Source organism: Pipistrellus kuhlii, unplaced genomic scaffold (assembly GCF_014108245.1).
Source record: "Pipistrellus kuhlii isolate mPipKuh1 unplaced genomic scaffold, mPipKuh1.p scaffold_m20_p_18, whole genome shotgun sequence".
Classification (NCBI taxonomy): Eukaryota; Metazoa; Chordata; class Mammalia; order Chiroptera; family Vespertilionidae; genus Pipistrellus; species Pipistrellus kuhlii.
Genome location: NW_023425493.1, coordinates 9,187,033 through 9,201,869, shown reverse-complemented (window position 1 = coordinate 9,201,869; position 14,837 = coordinate 9,187,033). Strand labels below are relative to the sequence as shown.

Below are 14,837 nucleotides of genomic sequence, written 5' to 3'. Positions count from 1 at the left end.
TTAAAGAGGGTAACAGCCTTCGCAGACACCCATCTTTTGCTCTTTTTTCAGACTCCAGGTGCCTTTCTTTGTCACCCTGGGGGAGACAGCCATGTGATCTATTCTGTGTCCCGGGATTTATCTCCAGGGTCACCCAGCAGTCCTGGGATGTAATGTTGAGTCCCACGACAGACATCAGATGCATCCTCTGGGTGGTTTACCGGTTGGAAAAACTGAGGCCTCAGAGTGAGGCTAGAGGAAAGACAAGAATCCAGGCTTGGGAATCAGGCAGACCCGCTCTGGGCTTCCCTGCCCCCCTGACCAGCTGTGTGATCTGGACACCAAACACTTCCTATTCAGTGACATGGGAAGCCTGTCCCACAGAGGGTTCAAGCTGATTCCTGCTGATATCGCCAACATTTTAAACACGGATGGCCATGTTCAATAGAGGTTCAATAAACCCTTGAAGCTAAATGAATCAAGGGAGAGGAGCCGTTCAAGAGCCTGTGTCATCCACCCCATGTCACTCAGTAGTTGAGTGTCCACCTAGGAACCTGGAGGTCACAGTTCGATTTCCTGCTGGGACACATGCCCAGGCTGCAGGCTCAATATCCAATAGAGGGCGTGCAGGAGGCAGCTGATCAATGATTCTCATCATTGATGTTTCTCTCTCTCTCCCTCTCCCTTCCTCTCTGAAATCAATAAAAATATATTTTTTTAAAAAGAAAGAAAGAAAGGGAAGGGAGGAGAGGGGAGGGGAGGGGAGGGAGGAGGGGAGGAAGGGAAAGAAAGAAAGAAAGAAAGAAAGAAAGAAAGAAAGAAAGAAAGAAAGAAAGAAAGAAAGAAAGAAAGAAAGAAAGAAAAAGAACGAAGGGAAGGGAAGGGAAGGGAAGGGAAGGGAAGGGAAGGGAAGGGAAGGGAAGGGAAGTGAGGAGGGAGGGAGGAAGGGAGGGAGGGAGGGAGGGAGGGAAGGAGGGAAGGAAGGAAGGAAGGAAGGAAGGAAGGAAGGAAGGAAGGAAGGAAGGAAGGAAGGAAGCCTATGTAGATCCAGTCCCAGGGAATGCTGGCTTCCCTTACGGGCTCCTCCCTAGCAGTGTGATGTGCCTTTCAAGGTAGTTAACCTGAGTGTCAGCATGCCTAATTCTCACCACACCCTGTCCCTGAGCTGGGTGCGGAAAGCTGCCCCCCCCCCCCCCCCCCCCCCCGCCCCACATGAGCTTTAAAGGACGGTTCTAAATCATTCATTCAATCCTGAAGCAGCCAGGGTGTCCCCGGGTGGGAACCTGTGTGCGCTTGCCCGGAGCCCCACATATTAGAGCTTTGGGTCAACAGAGATTTTGTTTGGCAGAAGTTGCTCATTATTCTTTATTAATTCCTCCTCCCATCCCTCTACACTCCCCCCAGCTCTGTGCGCGCTCCCTGTGAATTATTGCTTTGCCACTGCGTGATGTGATTTCATCTGAGGCTGCTTAATGCCTTAGCTGTCCCCGGCTGTGTTTATCTTATTTGTTTCCCAGAACAATCAAGTGCTTCCTCTGCCCCTGGCGGCTTCATCCTGTTCCCGGAGCCTCCCTCAAGACCTGCCCAGAGTCTTGAGTTGGAGCAACACTGAAAGGTGGGGCTGGTCTGAGACCAAGCCCTGAGCTCAGAAACTGCCCCGCCCGTGCCACTCATCTGCACAGGCTCCTGTCCCTTCCCGCCTTGAGACTCAAAGCCCTTCTTGACAGAGGGAGACCCCAGAGTTGGATTCTTCTGCTTCTGGGTCTTGATGTCCTTTTCCCCTGAGTCTAAAGGAAGAGGCACCTGGGATAGGAGCGTTGGCGCCCTGGTGGAGGCAGTGAGCCACTGACCTCAGGAACGGGTTGGGGGGTGGGGAGCAGAGGCTGCTCTTCTAGGGGCCTGCGGGCTGCAGGGCTCCGTGATTGCTGGGCCCTCCACCCCTGGCTGAGGAGGAGCAGAGAAGCCACAATTTAGGGAAAAGAAAAAAGCAACACTTCCCACTCCAGCCAACCGAAAACCCAACTCCAGAACACTTACTTTACCCACAGTAGGTGCTCAATAAAATATTCACACATCCCCTGTCCCCGGCCACAAGCCAGGCTCTTACACCTCAACCCGTCCCAAGGTGCAGGACTCTAGAAAGTGCTTCCTCTTAGACCCCATGTTTCAGGAGAAAGCCCTCCATGGCGTGGCCCTCTGAAGACCAGGAGCCTGTAGCCCCATGCACTCCTCTGCTAACCCCTCCCCCGCAGGTTAGTGTTTAGGGCAGATTGCTAACATGCACAGAAATAGAAGTAATTGTACATGGAAATGTCATTCTCCCGTGTCAGAGCCCCAGTGAGGAACCGACAACTCTCCAGCTCCCTAGGGACCGGTGTTGGAAGCCTCTGTGTGTGTGTGTGTGTGTGTGTGTGTGTGTAAGGGAGGGGTGGCCAGAATTCTCCAAGTTTAGCACATATTAGTGACCTCTTTCCTTTTCTTTTTAAAAAATATCTCCTTTTTATTTCCCCATAGCCCTTCCCCCAGCCTCCCCTAACCCTTGTCGCATGCCCTCATCCTCGCCCCCCACAGTATCTTGTGTCCATTGGTGTGCTTATATGTATGCATATAAGTCCTTTGGTTGATCTATTTCCCTCCCTCCCCAACACTCCCCAGCCTTCCCGCTGTAATTTGACAGTCTGTTTGGTGGTTTATTGTATCTGTATCTATCTTTTGGTTCATCCAGGTTATAATGTTCTTTATTTTCCATAAATGAGTGAGATCACGTGGTATTTTTCTTTCTTACCTGGCTTATTTCACTTAACATGATGCTCTCCAGGTCCATCCATGCTGCTGCAAATGGTAGGAGTTCCTTTTTTTCTTTAATGCAGCATAGTATTCCATTGTGTAGATGTATCATAGTTTTCTGATCCACTCATTAGCTGATGGGCATTTAGGCTGTTTCCAAATCTTAGCCATGGGGAATTGTGCTGCTATGAAAATAGAGGTCCATATATCCTTTCTGATTGGTGTTTTTGATTTCTTGGGATGCATTCCTAGAAGTGGGATCACTGGGTCAAATGGGAGCTCCAGTTTTAGTTTTTTTGAGGAAACTGCATACCGTTCTCCACGGTGGCTGCACCAGGATCTCCTTCCTTTTCATGGGCAGGCAGATCCCGGGTCTTGCCTTCTCTCTTCCCCTCCTCTCCTGGATAAGGGCAGCCCACTGGCCAACTGTTGAGGCTCCCGTGTCCCTCTCCAATTAGCCAAGCATTTAGGGCCAGGTGCTCAGCTGTCCTCTGGGAGCCTCGACTGCTTGGCTATGACTCTGCGGGTTAGTTAATGTTCGCACAGCTCCAGAGGGCGGGGGGTGGGAGGCGAACCCGAGGAGCCCTGGAAGTTGTTGCTGCATGTGTGTGTATGTGCATGTGTGTGTACGTGCAGGATAGAGGGGAGAAGAATCTCAGAGGCTGAGCTAACTAAAGACTTCCATCTATAAATAATCTGGGTCATGAAGCTGTGCAGAAATAAACTCCAGCGTGAGTCCCTTCTCGCGGCACTAAATGCGCAGCTGCAGACACACTCACTCGTTAACTCACTACTGAGTTCAGTCTGGGCAGCACCAAGCTTTTCCCACCTTGCCCCCTTTAAAGGTCTGAATGTGTGTGTGCGCACACACACAAACACACACACACATACACACACATATATATTCACACACATTTATATGCCATGCAACCCAGAATCCCAAGGCAGCAATACAATCAAGTCAAAAAGGCCTCTTCCGAAGTGAATTTTAGGATAAAAAAAAAATGACAAGAGCTGAAATGGTTGAGCCCCCAGTAACTGCATGTCAGGTCTGCAGCCCCAAGTTTCCAGGAAGCCTGGGCTCAAACATGACAACAACTGCTTCCTATTTACAGGACACTCCGCCTTACATTTTGCAAAGAGCTCCCATTCCCGCCTCTGCTTGTCACCTCCTTCAGGAAGCCGCCCCTCACGGCTCTAGGTGAGGTGCTGTCCTACCCCCCCCCCCATGCTGGACCCCCCAGGTCCCCCATGTTTGTGGTGAGGGTAGAATTGTCCATTTCCCTCTTCCTTGGACTTCCTAAGAAGATCCTTCTTCACAGCGTCCCCAGCAGTCAGCACAGGCCTGGCTCACCGTGGGCATGTACTGAATGATACTGAAGTTCATGGCTGATAACTCATTGCATTCTCACGCCATCTTTTTAGAGCTGGTCAGGACGGGCGCTCCCACTCTCCGTTGGCAGCAATGAGAACCATTTCACAGACAAGGGAAGCGCGCTGCCTGCAGCCACACAGCCAATTACTGAGAAAGTTGGGATTCCATCCTAGGCCCCCCCCCCCCCCCCAGGAACCAGTGCCTCCCACTGCGAGGGGCCGCCTCTCACACAAATCTGCTTCCTACTGGGAGGCCCGAGGAGAGAATTCCCAGTTCTGCTCATCTGCTGATCTTAAAAAAAAAAATGACTATGACGATGACTACTACTGATAAAGTGACATTACAGCGTCACATTCCAAGCCAAGGCACCATCATTTAGGAGTAACTAGGGAAGAAATTGATGTGCAGGAGGAAGAGTTGGGGGTGGGGCGGGGGGTGGAGGTAAGCTAGTTAATTGGATATGCTGATGTGAATTGGATGTTCAAGTAAAGAGGCTGCCGTTAATTTCCGCACAAGCCTCGCTGTGATTTAAAGGGAAGCTCCTAATAGGATTACTATTTCATTCTCACTTCCCAGAGGCCCCTCCCATCCCGGGAAAGGACAGTAAATCTCCCCTGGATTTCACAGCCCCAACGCCCTCCGTGAGAAATGGACTTTTAGCCACCCTCCGAATTAGATTTGGAGTTTAGCGTTGCGTCCCAGGAAAGAGGTGACTGTCCCGCTTTGGCCTTGGGGTCTGAAGGAGGAAGAGTGAGTGGGCAAGGAGAGAATTGGGACTCTCAGCCGCCATGAACAGCCAGGGTCGCCCACGGTTATTCTTTCTTAGGAGAGACACAGGTCTGTGTGTGGATGGATCCCCTTCTGTTACCCTTCGTATGTGGTCTTGGCCTAATTCCGTCTAACGTTGGCTTCGTGGGCGTGGGAACTTGGCCCTGGGGACACAAGTTCAATGCTGAATGGAACTGTCACTTTGTGGGCCACCACACAATAGACTCAACCAGGTGGATTTTAAAACCCCATTTTTGTTTGGGACTCTGACAGCCCCTCACTACCACTCTGGGTCTGGCAGGGATGGGGACAACTCTGAAACTCAACCCTTCCTGTCCCAGACAGAACAGTCTGGACAGAGAAATTGGAGAGTGGGCCAGGAGGCCAGGGCGGGTCAAAGAAGATGAGGTGAGGCCAGGGGTTGTGGCCAACTGGGCCACAGAGGTCCTTCCTCGCCCTAATTCCCTTTGTTCCCTCTGGCTGACCTTGAACCCTCCTCCTCTCTAGAAGGACCCTCCTGCTTAGCCCCTAGCCCCCTTTAGCCATGCACTTTCTCTGGATCACACTGGCTGGGAGCCAGATGGAGCCCCCGTTCCACCGATACTAGCTGTGTCCCTTAAACAGATGTGTTTGGATGAGATGTGCTCCAAAGCCCTTGTATCTCAGCAGTGTTGTACTATCTGTGGTTCTCCAGTGACAGACCCCAAGCAGATTGCTTCTTCCTGTTACTCAGAGGGAGAAACTGAGGCTCAGAGAGACAAGGTAACGGACCTAAAAGTATACCCATAAGCAGAGATCAAGCGCAGGTGAGAACAGAGCCAGACCAGAATCCCAGGAACCACAGACCCAAGCTCTGCCCACTTCAGTATGTTGCCAGAGGGAGCAAAGAGAATTAGGGCCAGGAGAGACCTCTGTGGGCCAGTTGGCCTCCCCTGCCTTCTGCCTGCCAGTCTTTGGCCCCACCCCCTTTTCTTTGACCCTCCCCCTGGCCGTCTGGCCTATTGTCCATCTTCTCTGCCCTCCTGAAGGCTAATGGGAGAGGCACAAGCTGGGGGCAGACAGAGTGGAATGGGAGTCAGAGGAGGCGCTGGGCTCCCTGGGTAGTGTGACTCCTCTCTCGGGGAATTCAGAACTAGTGAAATAGGATAGCTTAGTTCAGGTTCAGCTCCAAGAACATTTTCTGTTCTGGTTTGGTTTTCGCTCTGCCATTTGAGTGTTATGCAGATTTGATTCTGGCTTTAGCTGGTGTATTAAAAAGATGGGGGTTGCAGATGAGGCTAAAAAAAAAACCAAACAAACAAAACACAACAAATCTGCCTAGGTCTCTGATTCAGTAAGAGGTGAGTGGCTGGGATTGGTCCTAACTGGGATGCGGCAGAGGGTGTGGTGCAAAAGTTGTCTTTGGCATAATCCCAGCTTCACCCTCACCCTGGGTACCATCAAGTCCCAGGGACCCGAGAGGTGGGGCCAGGCATGTGGTGTTCCTCCTTCTGACTTTGTGTCCAGGCCTTGCTGGGGGTTCAGGCAGGTGTCCAGGAGGCTGCTCTGCTTGGTGGAGGGGTAACTGGCCTCCTAGGCAGAGAGATCCTGGGCCAGGCCTGAAGAGGGGCACGTTCTGCAGCTCCTGGGCCTGAGCCAGAGCCTTGGGATCTCGCAGGAGAGGAGCAGCTGTCATAGGGAGGGTGGTGAGTCACTGGACACTTCCTCTTGAGAGGAAGACTGGAGCCTGGACTTCCCATGATATAGAGATAGAAGGCTGAGGTCAAGCCAACCTGGAGTCATGACAGCCACTTCTTCCCTCTTCCACTGGCAATAGCACAAGAACTTTTGTGACTAAAAGCTACCGCCTCTGCAAGAGTCTCATGGAAATTTGGTATCTGTTCATCTGAGAGAGTGCTGCTTTGAATGCTAAGGAGAACCAATTTAATGGTGGGATGTTTTCCCACATAAAGACCCTGGCCCTTCACTCTACTTGAGTCCATAGTCAGATTTGCTCAGGCTGGAGGGCAGTAGCCTCAGCCCCATAGCATGATCACTGACCCCAGAGTCTTCCTCCACCCTGTGAGAATGAATTCAGTGATGCCTGGTCCCGCCCCTAAAGGGGAGGAGCTTAGTGACAGTTGCCAAGGCAACAGCTTTGAACAGCAGGAAGCTACTAGTCAGGCAGAAAAGAGGCAAAGGCAAAGCTTTGGGGAAACAGGAGTGTCTCGCCCACAAAGGGAGGTATTTGGGTAGGAATGGCTGAAAGCAGTTTCTTTGGTTCCATTGAGGCTACCTCCTCATCTTCATCTCAACCATCAAAGCAGGCAAGAAGAAACAATTATCCCCCATTCCAGGCCCTGCTCTACTCTTCTCACCCTGGGCTGGGCACAAGGCCGCAGGCAGGAATCTGCTGTTTCTGCCACTAGGAAATCCAGGGCCACATGGTTCCCCATTCACAGTGGGCTCATGGTCTATCTCCCACCCGCTCCAGTCCAATCCCATTGCAGCAAGTACAGACCATGCCCTGCTCAGGCCCTTTAAGTAGGTCATTGTCAAGAGGGTAGAGAAATATGAATGGAAGCACTGGTCCTACTTTCCCAACTCTGCAATAAGCAATGCACTTAACCCTCCCTACTTGGCCAGTGGAAACCGAGGATGCCTCCACTTGTCCATCCTGACATGTTACATGTGGCATCTGGCACCAGGCTCAGCCCTTGGGGTGAATAAGCCATGTCCTCCCCTAAGGAGCTCTCTATGGGGTGGGAAAAATGGGCAGAGAGGAAAGGAGAAGGTTAGAAAGGGAATTGGGACAGGAAGGCTTAATCTTAAAATCTTCCCAAGAAAATGTCTTTTGACTTCTTTTCGATTTAACACTAAAGAGTCCATAATACTTTATTGGTTGGTTTGTAGCGCATGTCCTTTCAACAAGTATTTTTCAAGCATCCCCTTTTATCCACTAACAGCTATGTCCCCAGCCCCATTCTAGTCCTCAGGGTTAGAAGGCTCTGAGAGAAAGAGAAATGTTGATGGACGTCTGCACATGTGAAGCAATTAGAGAACAATTTAAATAGGTCACCAGTACACATTAGCTAGTACATATTTGATGAACAGATCAATTGATTATAATTCAAGGGCAAAATGTCTGAGTGAAGTGCAGTTGGTGTGGGGAAGAGGTTGAGGAAGACTTCATGGAGGAGCTGGGCCTGAGCTAGAGGGGTTTCCAGGAGCAGAGAACAAAGAAATGAGCCACCGGTCATTTCAATATTGGTCAACAGTCAACTGCTATGCTGGGAACAAGAAACCTAGGGTGGGGGCACACTGGAACCAAGGACCCCAACCACCAACTTTTGGATGACTTAGGGACATCTCCCTACCAAGTCTCAGTATTCTCTACATATACTGCTTAGACTAGATTAGTTTGCTCCTCAAATTGTCAGATCAGCAGATCACATCACCTGGGAATTTATTAGAAATGAAAATTCTCAGGCCTTATTCCCACCGAATCAGAAACTCTGGGCATGGGCCCAGTAAAGCATTTTACCAATCCCCTCCCCTGATGATTCTCAGGGTGATACATCAGTGCTTCTAGACTCTGGCTGCTCATTAGATTCACCTGGGAAGCTTTGAAATCCAAAAAGGATGCCCAGGCCCCACCCACAGAGATTCTGATGAAAGGACCCAGCCTGGACATCCCTATTTTCTAAAACTCTCCAGGTGAATTGAATGTGCAGCCAGGACTGAGCAGCCCTGGGCGAGATGATGTCCAAGTCCTTTCTGACTTATGACCCTGGGATGGGCTGGGATTCCTGCCTCACCGGATCTCACCGGATCTCACCGAGTGGATCTGTAAACATTTAGGGGCTATGTGTGGGAACAGACAGAGCTTTCTAAGACCCAAAAATCTTGTGTCTCTTGACCCGCTTTTTGGTGGTTTGGGTGTTGACCCACCATTCCTCTCCCTTCTTGCCTAAGACAGAAACCCTATGCAGGTGTTGACTCTCTCACCCCAAACACTAATGTGTATTCACAAGCACACACTCACTTGCACATACACTCATCGTACTGTGCTATAAATGTCTGTAGACACACACCAGAATGACCACATTGGAATATTCAAAAATCACACTGCCGGGCTTACGATATGCACACAAATAAAGCCACCATTCAAAACCCCAGACTCTGCACACTCAGACCACATGGGAAAGGATTCATCTTAATGGAACTGGTCTATTTGGGCTAAGGGGCCAAACCTCTGTCTTCCCTGCAGCCTCACAAAGGTCAGCAATTGGTGGTGGAGTGGGGTGGGGTGATTATCTTCTATAAGACTACCCAGGCTGAGGCCACCCACAGGAGACAGCTGAGTGCAGATGCTGATGATGCGCTTGTTTCTTGTGCAGATTCGAGCTGATGGTCCCCCCCATGGCGGGGTACAGTATGAGATGGTCTCTGTGTTCAAAGACGGGAGCCCCATCCTCCGGGACATGGACTTCTCCATCGACCAGCGCTACCTGTACGTCATGTCAGAGAGACAGGTAAGTGCTGGCGCCTACTCTTCCTTTCTGAAGCCCAGCGGGGCTGATACCCTGTGACCTTTATGCAGTAGCTGTTGCATTGCACAAGGGAGACCTCTGGGCTTGCTGCTCAGGGGCCTGGGAGAGGCAGAGTTCAGAGAGGCTCCTGCAGGGAGCCGGAGAGAAGCATCATCGGGGGCCAGCCACTTCCTGCAGGCTTCTCTCTAGGCCACAGCCCCTGTCTCAGCGAGTGATGAACAGCCCCGCAGGAGCGGGCCAGACTGCGCGGAGCAGCTTGGTGTGATTAGGAGGTAGATTTACTGCTCCCGGGCCCACAGAGTCTGCTGCTTGAGGGAGCCAGAGAGGTGTAAATAATCCGGGCCTCGGGGCCGGGCCCAATCCTGGGAGAGACAGGCCCCAGAGAGGGCCTCCCCCCAGGAGATAAAAATCTTGGCCTGAGCCTTAGATGAGGCAGGATAGAAGCTGGCGAGCACTGAGAAGCTGACACTCTGCCTGAGAAATAGAATTCTACCCGCTGCTGGGTAACCCCTGACCAGGTTCCCCACCCACTGGGCTGGAGCATTATTTCCCTGGATTGTATTTGCTCTGCGTATGTGTGAGCAGAGAGAAGGCAAATGGAAGGAGAGCCATGGTGAGGCAAGAGAAACAGGGAAGATGGGGGATTCTCCAAACCAATGGAGATGCAGAAAGAAAGTCCTTAGGAAAGGCTGGTTTTAGCCATTCATTAAGTGGGTCAGCAGTTGTTCAGCAGAATGGGTGGTCTTGACGTTGACCTGAACACGGTAAGCAAGGCAAAGGCCAAACAAAGATGGAGAACAAAGCCTGCGACTCTGTCTTGGTGCTGAGGACAATGACTTAGGCGAGACAAGGATGCTGGGCTAGAGGTCCAACAAACTTTCACAAGGTGCCTTCTAGCTCATGTGTCACCCTCAAAATACTCTGCCAGGATTCCAGGTGTCCTTGATCAGTGTCACCCAGAGTTCTCTTTCCCTTCTTTCCCTCTTAATGTAAGAATCCTGACTCCAGGAATGATGGATGAGTGGAGGGAAGAACGAAGAGGCGAATGGGCACATGACAGCATGAGGTGGAGCAGTGATGCAGCTCTAACTCGAAAATTACTTCTGGAGAAGAGATGGCACAAATCATATGCTAATGACATGCAAATTACATCCAGATCCTCTTGAACCCACCTGTCTCCTTACCTCCTTTCATGTGGCCCCTGCAGTTGAGGCATAAACAGGTCCAGATGGGAACCTGGTGGAGCTGGAGGAGGCTCTGCCTGACCTTCAGTAGGAAAGACAGTCTTGGAAGTAAACACTGACCTATCATTCCAGTAAAACAGTTGGTGAGCCCTAAAAACCCATTACTTGAAATACGTTTATTGGGAACCATGTACTGGGAAAATAACAAAAGGAATGGGACTCAATCGCTACCCTGAAGTTGCTTACAGTCTAACGAGGGAGAGACACATACCCAGAAATCTATAACATCGGGTTTCAATCTATAAATACTCTGCCTTCTCTTCCTATTTTTTTTTCTTATAAACAAAGGGTTATTTGTTTTGAAAAATGGTATATACTCACTATACAAATTTCAACAATACAATTGGAAAACAAGGTAACAACCACTCCCCAAACCTACTACCCAAAATATTACACCTTGTTAACATTTGGCGAACACCATTCCAGACACTTTTTGCAAGAAAATGTAGAGATAGAGGGAGGGATGGATAGACGGCAATCTGGATGAGTGGATAAAAGGGTGGTCCGAGGGATCAAATAGACCCACATTATATGTGATATTTTCAAAAGGCATTAATTATTATGAGTGGCTGTGGACCAGGTGGGTGATCCTAGGTAAAAGCACTTTCTTGGGTTCTCTGAGCTCACTGAAGTGGAAAAACAGAAACAGCAAATAGAAGTGACCAATGAGACCTTGGTCAAAGCATCTGTTTTCCGGGCGTATATCTGTTTCTCAAATGGGATGCTTTCTGATATTGCATTTGAAATGTGGCCAAAGACACGTAAGCCAGCGATGGAGCTGATGAGTGGCCTTTAGAGGATATAAGGGCCTCTTGGGGCCATGTCTTGTGTCACCTTTGAGAGCATCAGTTCTGGCTAAACCAAGTGTCCATATCGCTTATTTCTAAACATCCTCTCCTTCTGCCTCAGCTGCACCAGACAGAGGGGCTCAGCAGTGGCCAGTCACGCTGAGCAGATATAGGAAGTGTTGGGTTGAATGCCATGGGGCTGTCTCTAGCAGGTGACATATACCAGGTGGACTGTGAGCAGTAGGCAGAGTCTAAGGGGGATTGGTGGTGGTGCTCTGAGGCCTGTCACCTGGGGAGCTGTGAATCATGTAGAAATAGGTAGCCAGGTGATTTCACCAGGGGCTGGGGCCAGGGACAAGGGCCAAGAACAGCTCGGGAGGCCCATCTGTCTGAGTCTGAGAAGCTCTGAGCACAGAGTGTTCACAGACAGACAGCTCGGACCTCCTAAAGGAAGCTCTTTAATGTATGTCAACAGAACAACCAACGGAAATGCAGTCAGATGACTTGGGTTCCAGCCCAGTGTTCACTATAACCGGAAGTGTGGCCCTCGCACAGTACCAGTTACCTCCCTTATAAAATAAAGGAGTGGCATCAGATAATAGAGTTGTCTCTGAAGTCCAAAGCTCCGATTTGGATGTTATCTCAACGTTTTCTAGCTGGGCGGCCTTTTATAAGTCACTTCGCCCCCGTGCGTCTTGGGTCAACATGAGGCTCAGGGGAGACCACAGATGGGAATCTGGTTCCCAGTGCCTCGAGCGCCACTCAGATAGCCAGTGGGAAGATTTTATGTGGCTTCTTCCAGCTCTCAGGCTTTCCGATCCCGACTCAGGAGGGTGGTGATTAGAAGGAAGTGAAGTGGCAGGTGGCACACCCAGAAGGCCCCAGGCTGATCAGGAGGCCTAGCTTCTAGTCCTGGTCCCACTTCTAACAAGCTGGGTGGCCTGGCCCCTTAACTTTGCAGAGACTCCTTTCCTCACCTATAAAGATGGAGAGTGTCAATCCAAGTCCCCCGTCTCTCTAGATCTTAAAGAGGCTTGTCTAAGGTCTTGGCATGGGGACTCTTCTCTCCAGAAGACAACACCAAAGCACAGTAGATGGGCTTCAAAGTTCACGAGGCCATGGGTATTCATACGGACTTCCTCCCTGAAGGGGGAGCACTGCAGAGAGGGAGCAATGCTGGTGGATGTGGATAAGTGTGTATCTGTTTTGAGGCAGTGACATAAGTGTTCTTTGGAATACCTGCCACCTTACAAGACATCATGGCAATGGGTCTTCTCGTCACTTTATGATAAATCTCCGGGCAGCCTACTCTCATCTCTATCTTCACCTTGTCCCCAGCTCTGCTCTCCCTGTTCCTCTCCCCGGCCCCAAACATGGCACCCTATTGTATTCATGACAGCATGTGAGAGTAGAATGAAGTCTCAGGATCCACCTATAGAGGTTTTCATCTTCCCACAGAAAATTTAATATAGCTCATTCATTCCGTGTGTGTGTGTGTGTGTGTGTGTGTGTGTTGATTAAATGTAATTAAAAAATGGAATAGGACTAATCAGAAGTGTTGGGTCATTAGTGCCACTGCCTGACAAGCTGAGTTAATATACTGTTAATATGTCTGAAGCAGCCAGACCCAGGGGAATCTTGGGGAACCCGTTCCCCAATCCTGTTATCTGCCCTGGCTCTCCGCTGCTAAGGAGCCTGGCTCTTCCCTAGAAAGTCTACCCAGCTTCCTCAACAGCGAGTAGACAGATGCTGTGGGAGGGAATACGAGTCACTCCCCTATCTTCAGTATCTAATGGAAGTCAGACAGCAAGTCCAGGGGAAATCAGGCTGCGAGCCAAGCGCAAAACCAAGCGACCAGATGAAAAGAAACTGGATAGCCCCAGTTTCCACCCAACTTCTCAGGCTGGCCACTCCAAGAAAGGGAACCTAACTCTACTCCGGGTGGATAGAGAAAGAGTACGGGGATGGAAGCAATTATTCTATTTTATACTTTAATTAGTTTGAATTAGCAGAGGGAATAGAGGCATAAAATGATCCAGCGAAGGGTGAAATGGAAAAAGGGAGTCGCGGTGGAGAAGGCTGTGTGCAGGCTGGGAAGGGCCTTGGGAGCGGCAGAAAGGCTGGCGATGGGGGCTTTGGGAGGGGAAGGCGAGGGATGCTGCTGTCTATTTCAAGGCTTGGAAGGGCAACACAGCCTAGCGGTTAAGAGCTGCTCTTCACTCAACCTGCGGACCCTTACGAGGTGTGTGGCTCTGAGAACATTATTGGACCTCACTAAGTCTCAGTTTCTTCATCTGTATAAAGGGGCCATGAATGGCAACTGTTGTGAGGATTGAGAGAATATACATAGATGATCTAGCTGTGTGCCTGACACATCATCAGTGCTTTCCAACAGTGACAGTGATGATTATCATTGCTGTTGTTAGTAGTAGTAGAAGTTCTCTGGATCCCCTGAGAGGGCTAGAAGCAGATCCCAGTCTCATCAAACATCTCCAACCTGCCATGCCTGCAGGCCCCTCCCTGGGGCCGCCTCCAGAGCCCCTGGCCTGGCCGAATGACAGCATCAGGCTGAGTTGCTCATAATCTCCTATTTATTTTAAAAATTCAGGAATGTGCCCAGCAGACTAAACAGTCCTGCTCCTTTTGATACAGGCCGAGGCAGCCCCGGGCCCGGGTGTGAGGCCCAGGCGGCCAGTGTTGCAGCATCTGTGGAGAGAGAGAGAAGGGAGGGGTCCTGCGCCTTGGTCATCCCCCACCGCCAGGGCCCGGGCTGGCTGCCTGTGTGGATCCTTGGCCAGAAAGGGGCTGCCCATGGGCTTTTCATTCTGGACTCCTCAGGAAGTAAACTAAGTCTCCAGCTCATTGCCAAGGATGGCCTGCCGTGCTCCAGGTGGTGGACACTCAGGCCCCAGCTCTGCACACCCTGAGAGTTGTGTGGTTGGCACGCTTCAAAATTTAGGGGCAGCCAAAACCGGTTTGGCTCAGTGGATTGAGCGTCGGTCTGCCGACTGACAGGTCCCAGGTTCGATCCAGTCAAGGGCATGTACATTGGTTGCGGGCACATCCCCAGTAGAGGATGTGCAAGAGGCAGCTGATTGATGTTTCTCTCTCATCGATGTTTCTAGCCCTCTATCCCTCTCCCTTCCTTTCTGTAAAAAATCAATAAAATATATATTTTTAAAAATTTAGGGGCAAAACAACCCATTGGTAAACACCAACTGTGTAAGCCAGGAATTCAGACAAGATGCACCCAAGTTTTTTTTCCTTCTCTAGAGCTTGATGGCATGGGGGGGACTAGAATGACTAGGGACTAGAATCCTCAGGAAGCTCCTCCTCTCAGAGGCTGGAATCAGCTGGCAGCCAG

General features: G+C 50.5%; 1 protein-coding gene across 3 annotated transcripts in view; it reads left to right on the top strand.

Annotated features, from left to right (window-relative positions):
- Positions 1-14,837, top strand: part of PLXNA2 (plexin A2) — a 210,937-nt gene that overhangs the window by 89,407 nt on the left and 106,693 nt on the right. For 2 of the 3 annotated variants that reach the window (XM_036441956.2, XM_036441959.2), the window contains exon 4: positions 9,289-9,423. The exons of the other annotated variant lie outside the window; for it this stretch is intronic. In XM_036441956.2, the coding sequence (XP_036297849.2) occupies positions 9,289-9,423 (135 nt within the window). The remainder of the gene's footprint in view (positions 1-9,288; positions 9,424-14,837) is intronic. 3 annotated transcript variants of the gene reach the window in all.